The 18,961-nt window shown below is 59.9% G+C and overlaps 2 protein-coding genes across 5 annotated transcripts; one reads left to right on the top strand and one right to left on the bottom strand.

Moving 5' to 3' along the window:
* The first annotated feature begins 361 nt into the window (after positions 1-361).
* Positions 362-10,604, top strand: CCDC69 (coiled-coil domain containing 69). Of its 2 annotated transcripts, XM_052816455.1 has the most exons (9): positions 362-503; positions 5,632-5,701; positions 6,138-6,301; positions 6,557-6,626; positions 6,818-6,891; positions 7,119-7,220; positions 7,569-7,688; positions 7,935-8,032; positions 8,222-10,604. In XM_052816455.1, exons 1-9 carry the CDS (start codon positions 456-458, stop codon positions 8,388-8,390), a joined length of 915 nt encoding a protein of 304 aa, XP_052672415.1. In that variant the 5' UTR covers positions 362-455; the 3' UTR covers positions 8,391-10,604. The 2 variants fall into 2 exon arrangements, with proteins under 2 accessions (XP_052672415.1, XP_052672416.1); XM_052816456.1 differs by lacking the exons at positions 6,557-6,626; positions 6,818-6,891.
* A 92-nt stretch (positions 10,605-10,696) lies between these two features.
* LOC128155020 (cationic amino acid transporter 2-like) lies at positions 10,697-18,110 on the bottom strand. Of its 3 annotated transcripts, none has more exons than XM_052816454.1 (12): positions 17,349-18,108; positions 15,822-16,140; positions 15,499-15,654; positions 15,067-15,235; positions 14,666-14,802; positions 14,047-14,269; positions 13,414-13,550; positions 12,932-13,034; positions 12,658-12,800; positions 12,102-12,268; positions 11,361-11,469; positions 10,845-11,108 (listed from the first exon to the last, which is right to left on the bottom strand). In XM_052816454.1, the coding sequence occupies exons 1-12, from the start codon at positions 17,355-17,357 to the stop codon at positions 10,954-10,956; spliced, it is 1,827 nt and encodes a 608-aa protein (XP_052672414.1). In that variant the 5' UTR covers positions 17,358-18,108; the 3' UTR covers positions 10,845-10,953. The 3 variants fall into 3 exon arrangements, with proteins under 3 accessions (XP_052672413.1, XP_052672414.1, XP_052672412.1); XM_052816452.1 differs by having other exon boundaries at positions 15,768-16,140; positions 17,349-18,106; XM_052816453.1 differs by lacking the exon at positions 12,102-12,268 and having other exon boundaries at positions 10,697-11,108; positions 15,768-16,140; positions 17,349-18,110.
* Between the last annotated feature and the right edge of the window lie 851 nt (positions 18,111-18,961).

Raw genomic sequence — 18,961 nt, 5'->3', positions numbered from 1 at the left:
GCAGGGGACCCCAGGGACAGAGCTTTCCCGGGGCGGGGGGGGTCCCACTACCCTGCTTGGGACGAAGCACCCCGGGTCCAGGGCGGGGACACCCTCGGGTGGAGGGCCCCCAGGGCCGGAGCACCCCCGCCGGGCGCCCAGGGCCAGCCCCGGGGGCGGGCAGGCTGCAGCCGGGGGCCCTGCCCGCGGCTCGGGGGTGCAGAGCACCCTCTCCCGGCGCTGCCTGCGAGCAGCTGCGGGGACTTCTTTTTTTTTTTTTTTTTAAATTATTAATTTTTTTTTAATTTTTTTTTTTTTTCTGCCTGCCAGCTGGGGCGGCTCGTCCCATCCCGTCCCGGTCCCGGTCCCCGTCCCATCCCGGTCCCGTCCCGGTCCCACCGGGCAGCGGAAAACCTCTCGCCGGGGGATGCAGAGCCCCGCGCCCCGCGGCTGAGCGGGCTCCCGGCCGGGGCTCCATGGGCTGCACCGGCAGCGCCCTGCGCTGCTGCCCCGCCGGCGGCAAGGTAGCGGCTGCGGGGGGGGCCTTGCTGGGCTGGGCTCGGGCTGGGCTTCGCGTGGGGTCGGGACACGCGTGGGGTCGGGGCTCGCGTGGGGTCGGGGTTCGCGTGGAGCTGGGGTTCGCGTAGGGCTGGGGTTTGCGTGGAGCACTTGCACTGCTGGGGAGGAGGTGTGCTGGGGGCACCCGGCGTGGGTGTCCCCCCCCCCGCTGCCCCGGGGAGCTGCGGGGCTGGGCAGGGAGGTTTTCGCCGGCTGCGCGGGACCCCCACCGGCATTGCGGTGGGGGAGCCGGCACGGGGCGCAGCGGGAGTTGGCAGACACCTGCCCTGCTGCACCCTCCTGCACCCCTCCGGGCTCTCCCCCCCACATCACGGGGGTGCACATAAAGGGGGTGCAGTCTCTGGGGTGACAATGCCTGTTGGAAATGCTGGTTCCATATAGGACAGGGATGGGTTCCTCCAGCTGGACCTCTGCCATCCTCCCACAGCATCCTCGCTTGTGCCAAAAGTTGTGTCCCCCCTTGTGCCGGGTCCCCCCTTGTGCTGAAGGCGACACTTCTGCAGGGGAACGCTCCGAGTCCCCAGCAGATCTCAGTGCATTGCTCTGCACTGAAGAGCTCTTCTGTGAGTTAAGGTCTAGAAATTATCTGCTGCTAATTATTATTATTTTTTTACATGCTCATGCTGCCTTATTGCCCCGCCATCAGCCTCAGGAGTTGTTTGTGAAGTTGTGAAGTTGTGAAGTTGTGCTGTGCGTGCTGGTGTCCGTGGGTTGTAGTCGCTGAAGGGTGGCAGGGACAGGAGGAAAGTCAGAAAGGGCCCGCAGTGCCGGCATGCCCCCTTACCCGGGCGGCCCTCTGCGGAGGCAGCTGTGAGAGCTCGGCTGCCCAGAACCATGCGGCCAAAGCACAAGCCGCTGTTGGGATGTGTGGGGGGAGCAGGCACGGAGCTTGCACATCCCCCGGAGCCAGCAAGCGCCTTTATTTACAGCACTTGCAGGCTTGGCTGCTTCTCTATATCATGGGAAAAAAACCCCACTCCTCCTTATGTCATAAGATCAGAGACTTCTGGGCTGGTTTGTGACTCTGAGAGCTCGCAAGAAGGGGCATGGCACAGGGAGAAACAGCAGCTCTGAGGGCCCAGATGTTGAGAATCACACATTTACCGAAATGCGGAAATTTAAGTCAGTCATTTGCCCGCAGACACCTCCCTTCCTGCGCTTGCCCGTGCTCGAGCTCTTCTGCTCAGCCCTGTGGCGCTGCTCACCGCAATTTGTGCCCCATAAAACAGCCCTGCTGCTGTGACTAAATTGCAAGCTAATCCCGAAAGCAGCACCAAAAATCCCCTTTATGGCAAAAAGGGGTAAGGGTGGGTATCGAGCTGCTCCTGCCCAGGTTCTCGTGTCCAGGGTACCAAAAGGTGGGATGGGAGACCTTCACCCTCCCGCTGCTGATGGGTGCACTTGCAGAGCTGGTCCCTTGGGGTTGCTTGGGGATGGGGGAGCCCGCAAACCCCAGGGGCGAGCCCGGGCACATCCCGGGTGCACATCACGGGGCTGGGGGCTGTCATGGGGCTGGGGGCTGCGTAGGCTTTTGGGGCCAGTCCCAGGTTGGAGATGACCTTGGGGAGCCCGTGCTGGACTGGGTCCGGTGGGCGGACGGCATACCAGGCGCCGCTGAGTGCCCCGGGGGAGGTGGTTTGGCAGCCTCGTCCTTCCCATCACCGGTCTGCGGGCAGCGGGGCGATAAGGAGGCACGGGCGCAGGTGCCGCGGCCAGAGCCCGGCCCCGAGCTGCGGGCACTGTCCCCGGGGTCCCTTCCCCTCTGGCTCCATCCACCTGCGCTTAGCTGCTCATGGTCACCGCTCGCCCTTCAGTCGTGCTCCCAGCGTGAGAGAGGCCAAGACACCTTCCTGAAAGATCAGGGCTGAGGCTTGGCCGCCTTCCAGGGCTGGGGTGAACTTATTTTGGAGATATGGGAACTATATGTAGCAGCAGGAGCCGGGGAAAGGTCAGGATGCAAAACTCAGGGCTGTCAACGGTGTGAAGGGTTTGCGTACAGTCTGTGGCACAGATCTGACTGTACGAGAGGTGATAGCCATCTTGTAACACAACCGTCGCCGGAGGAAAAACAGCAGCAGAGTCGAAGACAGGTCCCACGGACTTGTGCCAGCGTGGCTCTGGCAGCACTGAGCATCTGCTGCAGGTCCCGGGGAGGTTTTAGGGCCATGGGCCAAATCCTGGCCTCCTTCTCTACAGCCACAAAGCAAAACCTCATCCCCAGAAGCAGAGTCGGGATTTAAATGCTTGTTTCCTGTCTTTTTGTGATTTCGTTTGCTGGCGGTAAAGTTGCGTGGTTTAATTGCTGAACATGTAAAACAGAAAAAGAGGAAGAAAAATACAGTACAAAAGCTCACCTCACACTAAAAGCTGAAGCAGAGGCTGCAGCTGACCCAGCTGCCCGCAGCTGCCCGCACCGTGCTGGCTGCCTCTGCGTGGGTGCTCCCCACCACTGGCACCTTTCCAGATGCCTCAGGTTCTGCTGAAAATCCTGATTAATCCATCCATAAACAGTTTTGCTCCAGACCATTAGAAATACTTAGTTCTAAGAATGTGGATGCTTTTTTTTTTTTATAGCTAGAAGGTATTTTTTGGCATGAGCATCCTCAAAGCCGAAGCCAGAGGTTTCCAAGCTGAGACCTTACAGGATAGGCAGCGCTGCCGATGGCCTGCACCTGCGGAAAGTTTCAGGCTGCTTCTTCCCTGGGGCCAAAGCCGTTCCAGCTGGAGCAACTCCCAACCTGCTCCTTTCACACGCAGCGGATACCAGGACTGTCTTCCAGCTCTCCAAAATGCGCTGGGCGATAACAGAGACGCAGGTGCCAGATGCTGCTCTGGACATGGCAGCAGAAGGTGCCTCTATATTTCAGTTAGTTTTCAGCCACATTTTGCTTTTCACCCTGGCTTTGGCCGTGGAGCTCTCATCCCAAAGGACAGTTGGGTACTTAGGAGTAAAATTAGCTCCAGACACTATTTTAATTGCTCCTAGAGGTAGGAGGGCTGCCTCGCTCCTAGCCTCGGGGCAGGTATTTAGATCTGTCTGCTGATGCTGGCATACCTCTTGCTCCCTTTAGCCATTTCTGAGTTCAGCGCAGTTGTCTCAGATCACCCTCCTTGAGCAGCGGAGGAGCTCTGAGGCCCCGTCCCGCTGGGTTTGGGGCACGGGGGAGAGGTGGAAGTGCCCTGGATCCGCACCGGTGACATTGCCCATGCTATGGGGGTGATCAGGGGTGACCAGCCCTGGGCTCTTTGTCCTTGGGCATCGCCTTTGCCAGCAAGTGGGACACACGCAGCGGAGGTGGTTTAGTTTGGGCAGGTGAGGTTTGGGGGTCACTCCTGGAGGAGGTACCAGCATCCCACTCCCAGCAAGGCTCAGATCATCCAAACCCCTTGGGGGCTGTGTGACCCTGCCGTGCCAGGATGGTCCCCCTGCACACCCTTTGCTTTGTTGCAGTAAAACCTGGAGGGGGCTTTTGATGTTCCCGTGATGCCCCCGGGCTTGCAGAGCCCCGACTCTCTCATCTACCCCCCCTCCCCAGACTCCAAAACCCGGCACAGGACACGGGATACGTTAAATAGCAGGCAGATGCACATCGGCATGAGATGGGTGCAGGGTCAGGCTGGGACCCTTTGCAAGCAGGGCTGCAGGGTTTGGCAGCATCCCAGCGCACCCTGCATTTGCAGGGTTGAGCCGTGTCGGCAACAAGAACAAACCCTGCAAATCCCAACTGTCTGGTGCCTCCTCACCCCGCTGCCTGGGCCGCGTTCAACGCCGCGGCCGCTCACGCCATAGAAGGGAAGATAAAGCTGTGGCTTCCCAGAGGCTCAGAGTTTTCCTGCTCTGTCTGGCAACTGCGCTTCCCTCCAGCTTCAGAAGGGGGGCTGCAGGGGAGGTGGAGGCAGGGACGCCTGTTTGCTTTGCCTCGCTTTTTTCCCAAGCCAGGCTCCCTAATCTAGTCTGTATTTGGCCGTGCCGCTGACAGCGGGGCCAAGCCAGGGTGCAGCCGGCACAGCGGGGTCCCCGGCTCCCCACAGGCTGCAGGGCTGGTTTCATTAGGGACTGGTGTTTTTAGGGGTGGCTTTGCCGGGGGCTGGAGAGGAGCAATGTCTCTGCAGGTGGATTCCCTCACCCGCGGTGCATCTGCACCCCTGCCCAGAAGCACGATCCAGTGATGAGCATCAGGGGCAAGACTTGCCCCTCACTGGGGAGGCCAAGCTGCGAAAGCAGGCGAGCTTTGCTTCTATCTTTCAGCAAGAGATAAAAATATATCCACCTCCTTTTTTTTTTTTTCCTCTTCCCCTCCGAGTGGCTAAATTAAACCCATGCAGGGCTGGAAGGCATCCCGCGAAGCTGTGTTGCTGAAGGCAGCTCCCAGCTCTGGGTTATATCAGCCCTGCGGCAGCAGTGGGAGCGTGCGGGAGTGCGCGGGGCCGAGCAGCACATTCCTGCGCTCCTGAGGTCATTGCTTGTGCCGTCGCCAGCCCTCGCCTGCTGCCAGCTCTGCACGGGGTCAGCATCGCCTCTGATTTATGGTTATTTTTAATTTCTCACTCCTACTCCGGCACGGGCTGTGTCAAAGCCCAGCTGTGTAAAGCACCGGCAGACGGGTGTGTTCGGGGTGCTGCAAGGTGCCGGGGACCAGGCTGACCCTGAGCATCCCGGGGCAGTAGGGGCAGGGCAGGAGGAGGGTGGCAAAGAAGCACCATAGCCGGAGCCCTGCCAAGTGCTGCCTGCTCTCCCCCACCAAATATTTTGCTGCCGGAGCCTATTTTGCACCAGCACCATGGCAAGGGGGGTTGTGAGCATCCCCCAGGTTTTCCAGCCGGTGGCGGACAATGCCACGGGAAACGGCACGAGCTCGGGGCTGCCTGCCAGGCGGTGCGTGCGCACCCATGGGTGCTCGGGGCTGGCAGAGGGCAAGGCGTTGGGGAGGGACCACTGCTGCTCGAGCACCCCTGTTTTAGCTGGGCTGAAGCGTGCTCAGCGCAGGGTGCCTGGCTGCAGGGTGTCCTCTGCCTGCAGCCACCTGCCCCCGCTTTGTCCCCCCCTGCTCCAGTCCCCTCTCTCTCTGCCAGAGACAGCTAAAAGCCCAGCAGCAGAGGGAACCGGCTTCCCAGGAGCTCACGGCCTTGAAGACAGAGAACGGTGAGAAAATGTGTGTCTCCCCTCCCTGCTGTGCTTTCTCGGGGTGATATTAAGAAAGCAGTAGGACAGACCGCAGGGCTGCCAGCCTGTGCCGGGGCTGTGGAGGATGGGGATGATGGCTGCAGCCTCCACATGGCACTGGTGCAGGTGGGCAGACCTGATGGCATCCCAGAGACGATGGCATCCCGTCCTCTCAGGCAGACAGGTTGTCCCCAGGGCAGGAGTCCTAATGAACTGTGTCCTCTCTGAGCCTGCCAGCGCCATCCCAGTTAGTGCTAATTTGCACCAGTGAGATGGGGGGGAGGTATTTGTCCAGCGGGAAGAGGACAGGGGCTGAACTTAGGCCACCGTGCTGGCAGGTCGGCTGCCAGGACACCCAAGCAGCCCGGTTTAGCAGGATGCAGCCGGCACTGTTTCAGCTGCATTTGCGTTGCAGCCAATGCCACCCTGTTGCCTGAGGATGGGAAGGAGAAGGCAGCGCTGCGAGAGGAGCGGACGGAGAGCACGAGACTCCTCCAAGGCCAGGAGGAGGAGGAGAAGCGGCTGCGGGATGCCAGCCGGGCAGGCACCGCGAGAATCACCCAGGACATTAACAACCAGGTCGGTCGAAAAGGCGGGTGCTGCTGGGGGCAGCGGCCAGGCAGGGAGCGTGTGGCCCGCTGGGACTTCCCAGGCAGCGATCGTGGACCTGGCACAGGCTGGGCTGGGCTTTCCTGTTTTCAGGAGAAGGAATGTGTTAGGAAGGGCTTAGGAAGCCTGGAGCGGTCTGGCAATGAGTCACTGGGGGTGGGGAGGGCCAGAGCATCCCTTATGCTGGGTCAGATATGTAGGGTTTGTCATCTCCCTGCTTCCCAGGTGGAAAAGGGAAAAGACCTGGAGGAGCAGTTTGATGCCCTGAGGAGAGAGCACACAGAGACCCTGCAAGGTGCGTGCTGGGACAGCAGGGCTCCCCGCAGCCCCCCTGCCCGCTCCCCCCACCAATGCCAGTGCCCCTCTGGCTTCATGTGGGGTCATGGGGATGTTGCCTCCCTGCTCCATGGCACTGGGGGGCTCAGGTGGTACTCGCTGCCCCAGTGTCCCCACGCCAGTGACACTCGGCTCATGTCCCCCCTGCAGAGCTCCAGAGAGCACATGAGCAGGAGAAGGTGCTGCTGGCAGAGTCCTACCACAGGTCCCAGGCAGCCCTACAGGTACCTGCGGAGAAATCCCTGGGGAGGGGGTGCTTGTGGAGGGCCTGAGGACCATTTGCTCTTCCGCCACGGTTCCCCAAGCTTCTTGGTGGCCACCTCCATCCCTGGTGTGCCCGGGGACCACGGAGGCTCCTCCAGCCCTGGGGTCATCAGGGTGGCCGTAGCCCAGCAGTGCCCCTGCTCAGGAAGAGACACGTCTCATCCCGCTTCTTCCCCGGCTGCCCTAGGAGACGATCCAGGTGCTGAATTCCCAGCTGAAGTCCTTCCAGGAGAGGATGAAGCGGGTGGAGGAGTCGCTCTTGAGCACAGACTACAAGAAGCACATCCAGGTGCAGGGAGGGGTGTCAGGGAGGGGACTTGCCTCTGGGGTGCTGGTCCAAAGCCAGGGGTGCTTCTGTGATGGACCCTGGGGGGGGGGGGGGCTGGAGACAGGGGGGTACAGGACAGCTGAAGCGGGGAGCAAAGCCCTGTTCCTGGGAGGTGCACGGGCTGTTGGGGTGCCTTGAACACAAGTGATGGGTGAAACGTGGTGCTTTGTGGGTACAGACCCATCCTGGGCCATGCAGGGCCCCAGCTGAGAGCCCTGGCCCACTGGGGACACGTGGGGGGGGGTAAACCATGGCAGATGCCCCGAGTGCCCACCTTGCTGGAGCTGCTGCACCCCTCGTGCCCCGCAGGAGCACGGGAGTCCCAGCCCCTTCTGGGAGCAGGAGCTGGAGAGCCTGCACTTTGTCATCGAGATGAAGAACGAGCACATCCACAGCCTGGACAAGAAGCTGCTGAACCTCGAGACTGTGGTGGGTTGAAAGGGGGAGGTCACAGGTGGGCTTTTCTCTTTCCATCTCTTTTCCCCACCTGAATCCCGACCAGAAATTGTAGCTGAAGTGGAGGTGGATGGAGCCCGGTTCCTCTCTTGGAGTGGGGAGGGGACACGAGTGCAATGCCACCGCACTCCCACCAAGCCAGCGTTCTCCCCAAGATGGGGCGGCGGGGGTTTTGGAGGTGCTTTCCATCTCCCTCCTCACCCTCGTGCCCCCTTCCAGGTGGAGAGGAACCTTCTGCTGGAGGAGAAGGTGAAGACTCTCCAGCAGGAGAATGAGGACCTGCAAGTTCGCACCCAGAACCACTTGGTCATGGCGAAGTAAGTGCTGGTCCCACAGGCCCACCAACTCCCCGGCGCACAGGTGGCATCTTCAATGGGGTGAGAGATGCCAACGGCAGGGGGGAATACATCGCAGCCTGCCGTGCCACCGGCAGCTTTGCAGGGAACGGAGGGGGCTCGCGGACGCTTTTCCCGGTGGCTCTGGCAGCGTGTGCCGTTTGCCCGCAGGCAACTGTCGGAGGAGCTCCTGGCCGCTCGCGGGGCGCTGGAGAAGGAGGCACAGCTGCGGGAGCAGGCTCGCCGCGAGAAAGAAGAGCTGCTGTACCGCGTGCTCAACGGGGGGGACGGTACCCCCTTCCCCATCGCCGCCAGCGAGGTGCCCCTCATCGCCACGTAGCACGCCGCCGACCGGCACTGCGCGCTGCCGGGGGGGCTGTCGGGGCTTTCCTCCGGGCGCGTGAGCCCAGGGCTGCTCTCACAAGTGCCCCCGCTACCGGGGCAGGCCCCCGGGACATCCCCATCCGACCGGGGTGATGGAGCGTTTCACAGGACACTTGCGCTTGCCTTTCCCCAGCCTGCGTAGGGCTGCAGGGGGACTCCGGCCACCCCCCTGTGCCATCCCTGCAACCCCTTCCTCTGGTGGGATGCTGTGGGGGGCTTTTGGGGGGTAAAAGGGGTCAGCCAGGACAGGCGGACATGCATTGGGCTGGATCCAACCCAACGCTTGGCTCTGAGCGCAACCAGCGTCAGGGCTGCCCGAGGGAGCGAGGCGAGGAAGAGGAGGTGGTCATTGGGATGGGGATGAGCACCAGGAGGATGAGGAGGGTGCTGCGGACATGGTGGTGTTAAGGTACCTTGCTCCCTGGGGAGCATCCCTGGGAAACGGGTGGCCAAACCCAGGGCTGAGCCACAGAGGCTTTCATGGGGCAGCAGCAAAGAGCAGGAGGGACAGGTGCCGTTGGGTATATCTGCCACCTCCAGTGCTGCCCTTGCTGTAAGTCACATCAACCTGTCCCATTTTGGGGCTTGGCCTCCTGCTCAGACTGCTGTGAGCCAATACCACCCATTCCTGCCATTTCCAGTGAAAGCAGGGCTTCCCCTGCCTGCAACCTGCCTCGCTCCCTGGGGAGGAGGGCCAGGCAGGACTCCCACCCATGCCTTCCTCTCCGCATCACCTCCTCCATCTTCAGCAAACAGCTCCCAGGGATCGCTCCTGCAGCCCAGGTGTGCCCCCACTCACTACCACAGAGTTGCCAAGCCCTTCTTGTCCCCGCTGCCCATCAGTAGCACCATCAGCCCCATCTTGTCCCCCAAAACCAGGCAGAGAGTGCATGCCCAGAGGTGCATTCGGGGAGCAGAGCATCCTCCCAAGGGAGAGCGGCTTCAGCAGCAGCTGCCAGCAGGTCACATCCCTCCCTGTTCTGAGCCAGTACATCCCCATCGGGGAAGATGCTGCCAGCATGGCTGTGGGTCAGGGCTAGATACACACAAGCACTTTCCACTGGGTGCACAAGTGTGGTGGGACGGTCACTGCTCCGGGGGTTGTCACTGGCCTGTCCCCTCCCCAGGGCTGTTTAGCCAGCGGGTGTGTGTGTAAGTGTATGTGTGTGCACCAGGCCAACGTGCTACTGGCTGTAACAATTACAAGTTTATAAGAAGCAGCAGCCTCAAGAATCCCATGTCAGTGGTTTTGGGGACCGGTGCAGGAACATCTCACAGCAGGGCTGTGTGCTCCGCACCTAGGGCAGGGGGAAGATGAGGGTGGGTGGGAGCAGGCGCCACGAAGCTACAACAAGGGAACCCCAGGGGAGACCCCTGCTGCCGGTCCCCCTTTCCTGCTCCTTCCCTCGTTTCATTCATTTCAATGGGCTCCCAGCACAGGGCAGACCCCGACCCTCCCAGCCCTGCCAAGCTGGCGGGGCCACTGCAACAGCCGCTTCCATCCTTTGTTCCAATCCTTATCGGGAAAATATCGGCTAAACGAGGCAGCTAGGAAGGCAACACAGATGCAGGGTCCAGCTCTCAACCAAGAACCTCCATGGGGTGCCCAGAGTGGGAAAAGGGGGTGCCTGATGATTAGACCCATGTGCCCCCAAGCCAACCACTGCTCTGTGCATCCCCATGGCTCTGAGGACGGGTGGTGGGACAGCCTCCAGCTTTGCGCAGCAACCTCAGGGATGTGGAGGAATGCACCAGGTGGTGTAGCACCAAAGCAGGGGTCGTGGGGCAGGTTGCTGCCCCAGCAAATCCTGCCTAGCTGTAGTTGAAGGGAGCAGGATGGCTAGGCAAAGGGAGAAGAGGCTGGCAGGGTCAGGCATCCTGCTCCAAGCACCTGGTACTGCATCCCACTCCCCCTGAAGGCGCATGCTGCGTGGGACCCAGAGGAATGTGCCCAGCTCTGGGAAAGGGGAGTGCTGGGAACCGAGGAGGAGGAATAAATGAATCCAGAAAAGGACTTGACTTACCCACAGTAAGGAGGAAAAAGCCCAGCACAGGCAGTGCCTGCGTGGTCACAGGGGGACAGGCAGGTCAGCCCTGCCTGCCTTCGGGTGCCGAGGCAACATGAAGGGTCAGAGCAGCACGAGAAGCCTCCACTCCGTTCTGCTGTGAGCAGCTGAGGGACAGGGTGGGCAAGGGGACAGAGAGAAGTTGGGGGGCTGCAGGGAGAGGTTTCAAAGGCAAAAAACAAAACAAAACACCAAAACCAATGCACAACCCAATAACAGCAGCAAGAACGCTTGTCTGCTTTATCCTCTCCAAACAAAACTCCTTCAGCAGGGGCTTGCCATGAGGATTCGGGTTGCTCAGGGAAGTTCACCAGACTCAGAAGAAAACAGCACCCAGGGCTCGTGTCAGGGCTGTGCCGCTCCGCGGGACGGGACCTTCAGCCCAAGGGGCCTCTTGGCCTCTTGGGCACAGGGTGGAGGGAGCCAGGCGCTCTGGGACCAGCCTGTCTCCTTTTATTGCCCTGGAGCAGATGGGCACCATGCAGTCCCACGGGGCTGTGGGGACACCTCCATGGCCATGCTTCCCGGCAGCTCCTGGGGGGCTGCCCCTTTGGGCCGGCGGCTCTCGGTGCTGTGCCAGATCCCATAGCCAAAGTAAATGAGGAAACCTGGGAACGGGCAGAATAGGTTGGGGGGGTCCTCTCTCTTCCCTTCCCTCCCAGCCACAAAGTTCCCACTCCTTTGGGCCACACATCAGAGGATGGGGTGCTCCCGCCACCCTTTGACACTAAAATTCAGCATCTCCTCCATCCGCCCACCACCGCTCTGCAGCTCTCTAACCCCTCGGGCTCTCAAACCACCTATGCTTCACCCAAAGAGGTTGCCACCAGCTCCGGGACCTCGAGGGAGGCTGAGCTTACCGATGGCCATCCAGAGCAGGTACCGCAGCCAAGCGGCCGCACTGAGCCGGGCCATCAGGATGCTGTTGATGGCGATGCTGAGGAGTGGCAGGAAGGGCAGGCAGGGAACCTACAGGGACCAAGCACAAGGCAACAGGATCATGCCTTTGCCCAGAGGCACCAGCCCACCCACGGGCAGGGGTTCCACAGCCCACTTGGGCTCTTTGCTGCTTTGGCTAGTTGCTGACAGGCAAGGGGAAGCCCAGCCTGGCCGTCGGGCTGGGAGGCTCAGAGACCTGAGCTGGGACTGCAGCCTGTGCTGGAAAGGGATGCTCGTGGAGGGTGGTTTTGGTTGACAGGTCCCGCACCAGGGCAGGAGGTGCTGCAGGATTTAAGGGGGAGGCAGTAAACCACTAGCAAAACCAATCCAGGGTGTCAGGACCGGGTTTTTGTACTGAAGAGCAGCTCTGGTTCATGCAGCAGACACTGGGCTCAGCTGGGGCTGCAGGAGGTGCCCCTTTGGCCTGTGAGACAGGGGGAAGAATGAGGCAGCCCTCGTGGTCCCTACGAAAAACCCAGCGAGCCGCCTGATGCACTTTGTTCAAGGTGGATGCAGCAAAAGCCTGCCTGACCTGAAGCAGAGGGAACACCCCCCCGATGCAACGTAACCCCTTCCCCACGGAGCTGTGGCACTTGCCTCTTCTCCATCCCCCGGGTCCTTCTCCCTGGGGACAGTCCCCAAGGGCTCGGCTCTGTGCTCACCGTGAAGGATGCTCTCTCCCGACTCTGAGGCTGCCTCCAGACGAGCAGAGCTGCCACCAGGATCCCCAGGAGAGGCAAAACCAGAGTGGCAATGCACCAAGCACCCCCAGCCCGGAGGCAGGGCAGCCCTGCGGTGCTCACCCAGCTCAGGGCGCAGACCAGGGCGGCTGCGGAGGGACCACGGCGGCGTGTCAGGGCAGAGCTTCCCCAGGCTGAGCCCGACCCTCTCCCGGGGTACAGCAGGCTGGCTGCCATGGTGGGAGGGACAAAGGACAACCAGGGGACAGGTCTGGGTGGCTTGTCATGGTGGGTTAAGCTTTTCCCTCCAGCCTAGGAAGCAGAGGGAGTGGGAGGTTTCCCAAGGTCCCGTTGGGGCAGCCAGCCGGACGGCAGTCGGGAGAGGGCAGGAGGGAGCCAGGCAGACCCTGCCTGCATCCCGCTGCCGGGTGGTTTTCTGTGAGCAGGAACCTGCCAGCCCGTGCTACAGCAGCTATGTTCCCCGTGGGTCCCCCCACGCCAGCTCCCCATAAAGCCCATCCATCGCTCCCGGGCATACCTACGGCTGTCAGAGCCCAGGCCACCACAGCAGAGGAACACGGCGTGGGATGCAGAGGTGGTCGGACAAGGTGGTTCCACCAGAGCTGCACAGCCGGGACCTTCCCCGCAGAAGTGTCCTGAGTGCTGGGTCCAGGCTGATACCTGAGGAGCAGATATAAGATGTCAAGGCACCTGAGCATGCACCTGCAGTGCACCAAGGCCAGTGCCTTGTCCCAGGCATGGCCAACATCAGAAGTTGGGTGAGCCCTGTCCCCTGTTCTCAGCAGTCTCACCTGAGCAGCAGCACACAGCCAGCCACCAGCGAGTAGGCCAGCAGCGTGCCAATAGACATCACATCAACCAGGGCTTTCAGGTCAAAGAGGAGGGCCAGAAGAGCTGCGGGGATGAGAAGCCCTTTCAACCTCCCGGCAGAGCTGGCAGCACTGCTGCTATGCCCATCTCAGCCATGCTCTCCCTGTGTCCCCCTGACACCCGCTGCAACAGGACTCAAGCGCCTTGATGAGCTGGTGATGCTTCGGTCACTAGTGCAAAACATCCTACCACCTCCTGCCTGGCAGCTCAGAGAGGCTGAACTGGTGTCCAGGACAGCATCAAGGCCAAACTGTCTTCACCCACAGTGAGGACACCTCTCTCCGGGTGGAGAGATATTGCTCAAAAAGCTACAGGCAAGCTAGGGGATCTGTGTTGTTCTGGTGAAAGAGGACATCCACCAAGCCCTGCTGAAGGTTAAGGGGTAGCCCAATCACTCACCCACCTGCCACTCCTCCAGACACCAACGTTGCCACCACCGGGCACTGATGGCAACTAACTTTGGCCAGAGGTTTGAAGAGGAGCCCGTCTCGAGCCATGGCATACAGCATCCGTGGCATGGGGAACATGGAGCCCAGGAGGCTGCAGAGAGGGGAGGAGATGCAGGAAAAGAGGGCAGGCATCCAGGAGCTGCCATCCTGTCTTTTGCTCCTCCTTGGGTGCCAAGGGAGCTCCTGTTCATCTGTACAGTCCATGCCCTTCTCAAGACCATGCTGACAAGACCATCACCTCCCTCACCATCAGATGAGGGACAGTATCAGGGAAGTCATGTCCGCAGGTGACCAAGAGCCCTGTGCATGCCGAGACACCCCAGCCTGCTCCTGTGGTCACGGTGCCACCAAACACCCGAACACTTCCTCCAACTTTGGGCTAAAAGCAGAATGTCAGGTGGGTTGGTTGCTCTCCTTGATCAGCAGGGGCCAGGGTGGGAGCAACAGGGTTTGTGAGGAAGGGCTGAGGGACTTTGGCCAAGCAGGGCAGCCGGAAGGCAGGGGTTGGGGATAGCTCCTGGATGTGTTATAGCTCCAGCGCAACCTTGCTCTGAGCCACAGAGCTCCCATCAGAGGACTCCCCTCACCTGGTTGTCAGGGCACACAGTGACCCCACAGCCACCGCATGTTTTGCGCTGCTCCAGCCAACGTATTCAAAAGCCGCTGGGAGCGGGCTCATGGTGTCTAGGAGGTAGTAGGGCATCATCAAGGTGAGGGCAGCAGACACCCCAAAGTATGCCAGGAAGCAGATGAGGAGGGAGAGGAGGATGCCCATGGGGATGGATCTCTGCGGGTCCCTCACTTCTTCCCCTGGGAATGACAAGCTCAGCTGTAAAAACAGATGCTCTTTTAACATGCATGGCATGCTAAGAGCCCAGCTCAGGCTGGAGAGCATATCCTGTATCCCCCCCATGAGATGGGACACAGAGACCTTCTAGCAAGGACCACTAGACCTCCTGGGCTCCAGGGTTATGGGGATAGGGACTGTCTCTGCTTCAGGATTAGCCCAGTCATACCACATGGACTCTTATAGTTCTGCCTCTGAGCACAGAGGGTACAAGAGAGCGGCTGCGGCACAGAGCCAGGAATGTGCCTATTCCCAGCCCAGCCCTATACCAGCTCCAGGGGCTGCAGGGAGAATCACTGCCCTGGCCCCCCAGCCTGCAAGGGGAGGGTCCTACCAGCATCTCTCCCTGCCTCATTTACCTGTGGTAGCGATGCAGTCAAATCCAACAAAGGCATAGAAACAGGTAGAGGCTCCAGCCAAGGTGCCAGTGAAGCCATAGGGCATGAAGCCTCCCACCCCAAAGGCACTGGTCATGTTGTCAGCCACAGACTGGTTCCTGGGAGGAGGAGGAGGAAGAATCAAGCAGTGCAGTCAGTGCAGAAGGGTCCCAGGATGGGGCCAGGCTGAACAGTCCTCCAACCTGCTCACCTCTCCAGCATCAACCCAGCAGGGCTTAGGGCTTTGGCTATTTGATGCATTGCCAACAGGGCAGGGAGAAATGGCAGAAAGTGGGATTTCCTGGGATAAAGCATTAGGGGGTTGAGCCAGCCACCCCCATCCCCCTCTGAAGACAGCACAGGGAGAGCAGAGCCCCTCATACTCAGCCTTGTGGGCAGCTGCCCGTGGCAGGTCGTCCTCCCTGAGCTTCCAGTTGCTCAGGTCGCCTTTGATGAAGCCACTCACTGTGACAAAGAGCAGGACAAGCACGTTGAGAGCTGTGAAGGCTTTGTTGACCGTGGTGGACTCCTTCACTCCAAAGGAAAGAAGCCCTGGGGACAAAAAGAGCAAAACTGGCCAAGCCCCCTGGATGACACCACGCCCAGAGTAGACATTACTGGGGAGGGTGGAAAAGGGGAAACAGTGGTACAATCAGGAGGATCTGCAGGTTTCCCCAGATTCCCCTTGTATTCCTCATTCTTTGCTCAGGGAAATAGCAAAGCCGCAGAGAGGTCAGCACCATCCTGAAGAGCCCATGGTGGGGTGAGAAGCACATCCCACATGATGGAGGGTGGCACGGCGGGAGGCATCCTACCTGCCAACAGGACCACCAGACCCGCGGCAAAGGCATCCGGGTGCTCTGCCAGCCCCACAGAGCTCATAGCCACGTGAGCACCCAAAAACCTCCCCATCTTCTTGCCGAGGAGCTGGTCAAAGGTAGCACTCCAGGCCCGGGCAACGCTGGCGGTACCTGGGGAGAGGTGGCAGCTGGGGCAGCGATGGTGGCTCTGTGGGGTCTGGGAATGACACCCAGCAAAGCCACAAATGCAAAGCTAAGATGGAAGGATCAAAAGGGCCTTATACCGATGACATAGGACAGCAGCAGATTCCACCCAGCGATGAACGCCCACAGCTCACCCACTGTCACGTAGCTGTAGAGATAGGCAGACCCAGCTAGTGGCACACGGGCCCCGAATTCGGCATAGCACAGCCCTGCCAGAGCAGACACCACGGCTGCAATCAGGAAAGAAAGGACGATGCTTGGGCCAGAGCTGGTCTTAGCCACTTCCCCTGCCAGGACGTAGACACCAGCCCCCAGCGTGCTGCCCACTCCCAAGGCAATGAGGTCCACGGTGGAGAGGCAGCGGCGAAGGCTGGAGCCCTCCAAGCCAACTGGGACTTGCTTTCTGCGGGAAAGCATCTTCGAAACAGAGAGAAGGCAGCCCCAGCACGGCATCTGCGGGAGAGGAAAGCAGCAGGCGTGAGGATGCTGCTGCCCTGTGGGCACTGCCCTGGGGATGTGACCCAAACCCAGCCTGAACATTTTCCTTGCTGCTCCCGCCATCCACGTGGTGCTTTCTGGACTCCCTGGGTGCTGCCTGTTTTCTGTCTCTGCCAGAAAAGCAGTCCATTTTGGAGCAAGATGGGGCTAAAGTGGCTATGTTGCTTTCTCATCCCTGGTGAGAAGTGGAGCAGTGCATGATTGGGGTTTGCTGGGCTCTGTCCGATTCATGCTATGATGAGAGGGGACAAGGACACCTACTTGTCCTCCTGCCAGCTCAGAAAGTGCTATTGCTCCAGCAGCATCCCCAGCAGGGACGCACAGCCAGCATTGTCCCAGCTGTGATGCTGACACTATTTGAAATGCAGAAACCACGCCAGAGAAGGAGGGATGGGAGATGCTCTGCTCCTGGAGCAGCTGTTGGCCTTGAAGTGCACCAAGGACCCATCTGCTCAGCTGAAGATGCTCCCACAGCACCCGTAACTGTGGGTCAATGGCACAGCTCAGACAGGCCATCAGCCTGTACAATAACGCTGTGGCTTGCTTGGGTCACCGATGGGGATGTCAACCCAGCAGAAACCCCAAATTGTGAGATATTTGTGTTTGGGGCAAGCGAGGTGCTTGGTATGGTATGCCTGGGATTGGCGTGCCTTCCCCCATCCTGCCCGTCCTTCCCCAGGAGCTCCCAGGACTGGAGAAAGGGGGGCTGCACGCCTCCACATCCACATGGTGCTGCCAGGACCTCCAGGTTACCCCACAGCAAAGCAAAATCCATGCTGCGTGCTTCAAATCCCATAATCTGCTACTTACAGGGCCGGGGACCTGGCTGGAAACCTTGCCCACCGTTACATCCCAGCAGCACCAAAGATCACAGGGCTGTGTGGTCCCTGCTGTGGCATGGAGCTTGGAGGGGACAAGGACCATCCTGGGGCAGTGCCCGGCACCCTGACCCACAGGATGAGGTGCTTAAGCCCTTGTGGCACAGGGACCCCCAACCTCCAGGACAACCCTGTGTCTCCTGGGGGCTGGAGAGCCACTGCCCAAGGCCAGGCCAGCTGGGGCTACCTTCCCACCTCCCAGCAGCACCCACCCGCTGTACAACACCAGTCCCACCCAGGGCATCTCGCCCTGATGATTTTCCCTTCTGCAAACAAACTACTTACTCCAGCCATCCTTTGGGCAAACTGCTCCAGCTGCGAGCTGATGGGAAGGGCGAGTACCAGGCAGGCTCAGTTACACTCTCCCCTTAAATCCCTTTTGGGAGCACCCCAGCCCTCCCCCAGCTGACCACCACTCCAGGCTGCACAATGGGAAATCTATGCAGAAATATTTTTCCCACAACGCCTTCCAAATCATACACACAAGCCTGCAATGCTAATAGGCTCAGAGGCATTATTAAGGGAGTTTAATTAACATTTCAAAGTTGCCTGTGCAGGTGGAAGAGGGAAACTCTTCCCTCTGTGCCCACTCCCTCACACTGGGACCCTCACCTCAATCTGTGGAGCAGGTTTTGGAGGAAATCCAGGCAGAGAGGAGCAGAACCACGGCCAAGTCAGGATGTAGGGGTGCACATACCTACAGCTGTGACCATACCCAGACTGAGCTGTCCCCAGGGAACACAGAGGGAAGTCAGCACATCCAAGAATTGACTGCAGCAGTGAGGCAGAGGAACACAGACCCAGCTCCATGCGATGTTTGCAGCAGCACATCCAGCTGCAGCTCCCAGAAGCAAAGTCCTGAGTCTGCCTGCACTTCCCAAGTATTTGGACACCAAGACCCCAGTTGCAAGACCTTGTCACAGCCCCATTACATAGAGGCAGCAGCCTTAGATGAAGAAAAGTACCCAACTGGCCCAAGCGCAGCTTGTAACAGAGCAGACAGCAACACCATCCATCACTGACCCATCTAGCCTTGCCCTGGGAGCAGGGCTGGGGCTGCAGCTCTCAGCCCAAGCAATTCCTGCTCCAGCCCCTGGGCTCCCCAGGTCCTGTCCTAGTCAGGAGATTGCAAGGGTGCAACAAGACATAGGTGCTCCTCCATGGGGAATAAAATGGGTACCAGAAATAACCCTGCCACAGGGAATAAAATGGGTACCAGAAATAACCCTGCTATAGTGCCTCCTTCCTAGGGTGCAGCCCACAGAGGTTAAGCAGCAGTACACAAGCAAGGACCAGGGTGAGTCCAGGGCTGGGCTTAAATGGGGGCCCAGACTTGTGTGGGTGGGGGCCCCAGGTGAGGCTGCTCAGGACCAGTAAGGCATATAAGTGCTCTCAAGGCCCAGCACAGCTGTTCTGTAGGGCTGTTCCTAGCAGGGAGGGGATGGGGGAAGTTATGGTGTGACCTGGCTGGTCTTCAGTACCTTGGGAGAAGAGGACTAAGTCTGAGCTCTGAGGAAATGCTGGGAGCTGGTATTTTGGGGTGAGGAACTAATTTTTATTTTATTGTAGACAGTGCTTAGGCTGAGTCTGCCTACAGTATTTGGGGACAAAAGCCTCTTAGCCTGTGATGTAGTTCAGCACATCCTCTAGCCTTCAGCTTGTAAGGAGCAGAGGAAGCGGACATCAGCCACGCAGGAACAAAGCAAGGAAGGCTCTAGAGCACCTAAAGCATAGGTGTATGCTCTAACCACAAGGCTGCCCTGTCCTGGCTGTATGGGGCAGCCCCATGTCCCCAGTGCACCCTGTGAGCTGCTGGGCTAGCACCTCTGGGGCAGGGGGGCTCAGCACACCATGACACAGCTAGGGGTACCGGGAGGAGAGCAGGGCTGTTGTCCTGC

Source organism: Harpia harpyja, chromosome 20 (genome assembly GCF_026419915.1).
Source record: "Harpia harpyja isolate bHarHar1 chromosome 20, bHarHar1 primary haplotype, whole genome shotgun sequence".
NCBI classification, from domain to species: Eukaryota; Metazoa; Chordata; class Aves; order Accipitriformes; family Accipitridae; genus Harpia; species Harpia harpyja.
The sequence above is the reverse complement of the archived record's forward strand: the minus strand, read 5'-3'. Positions and strand labels throughout refer to the sequence as shown.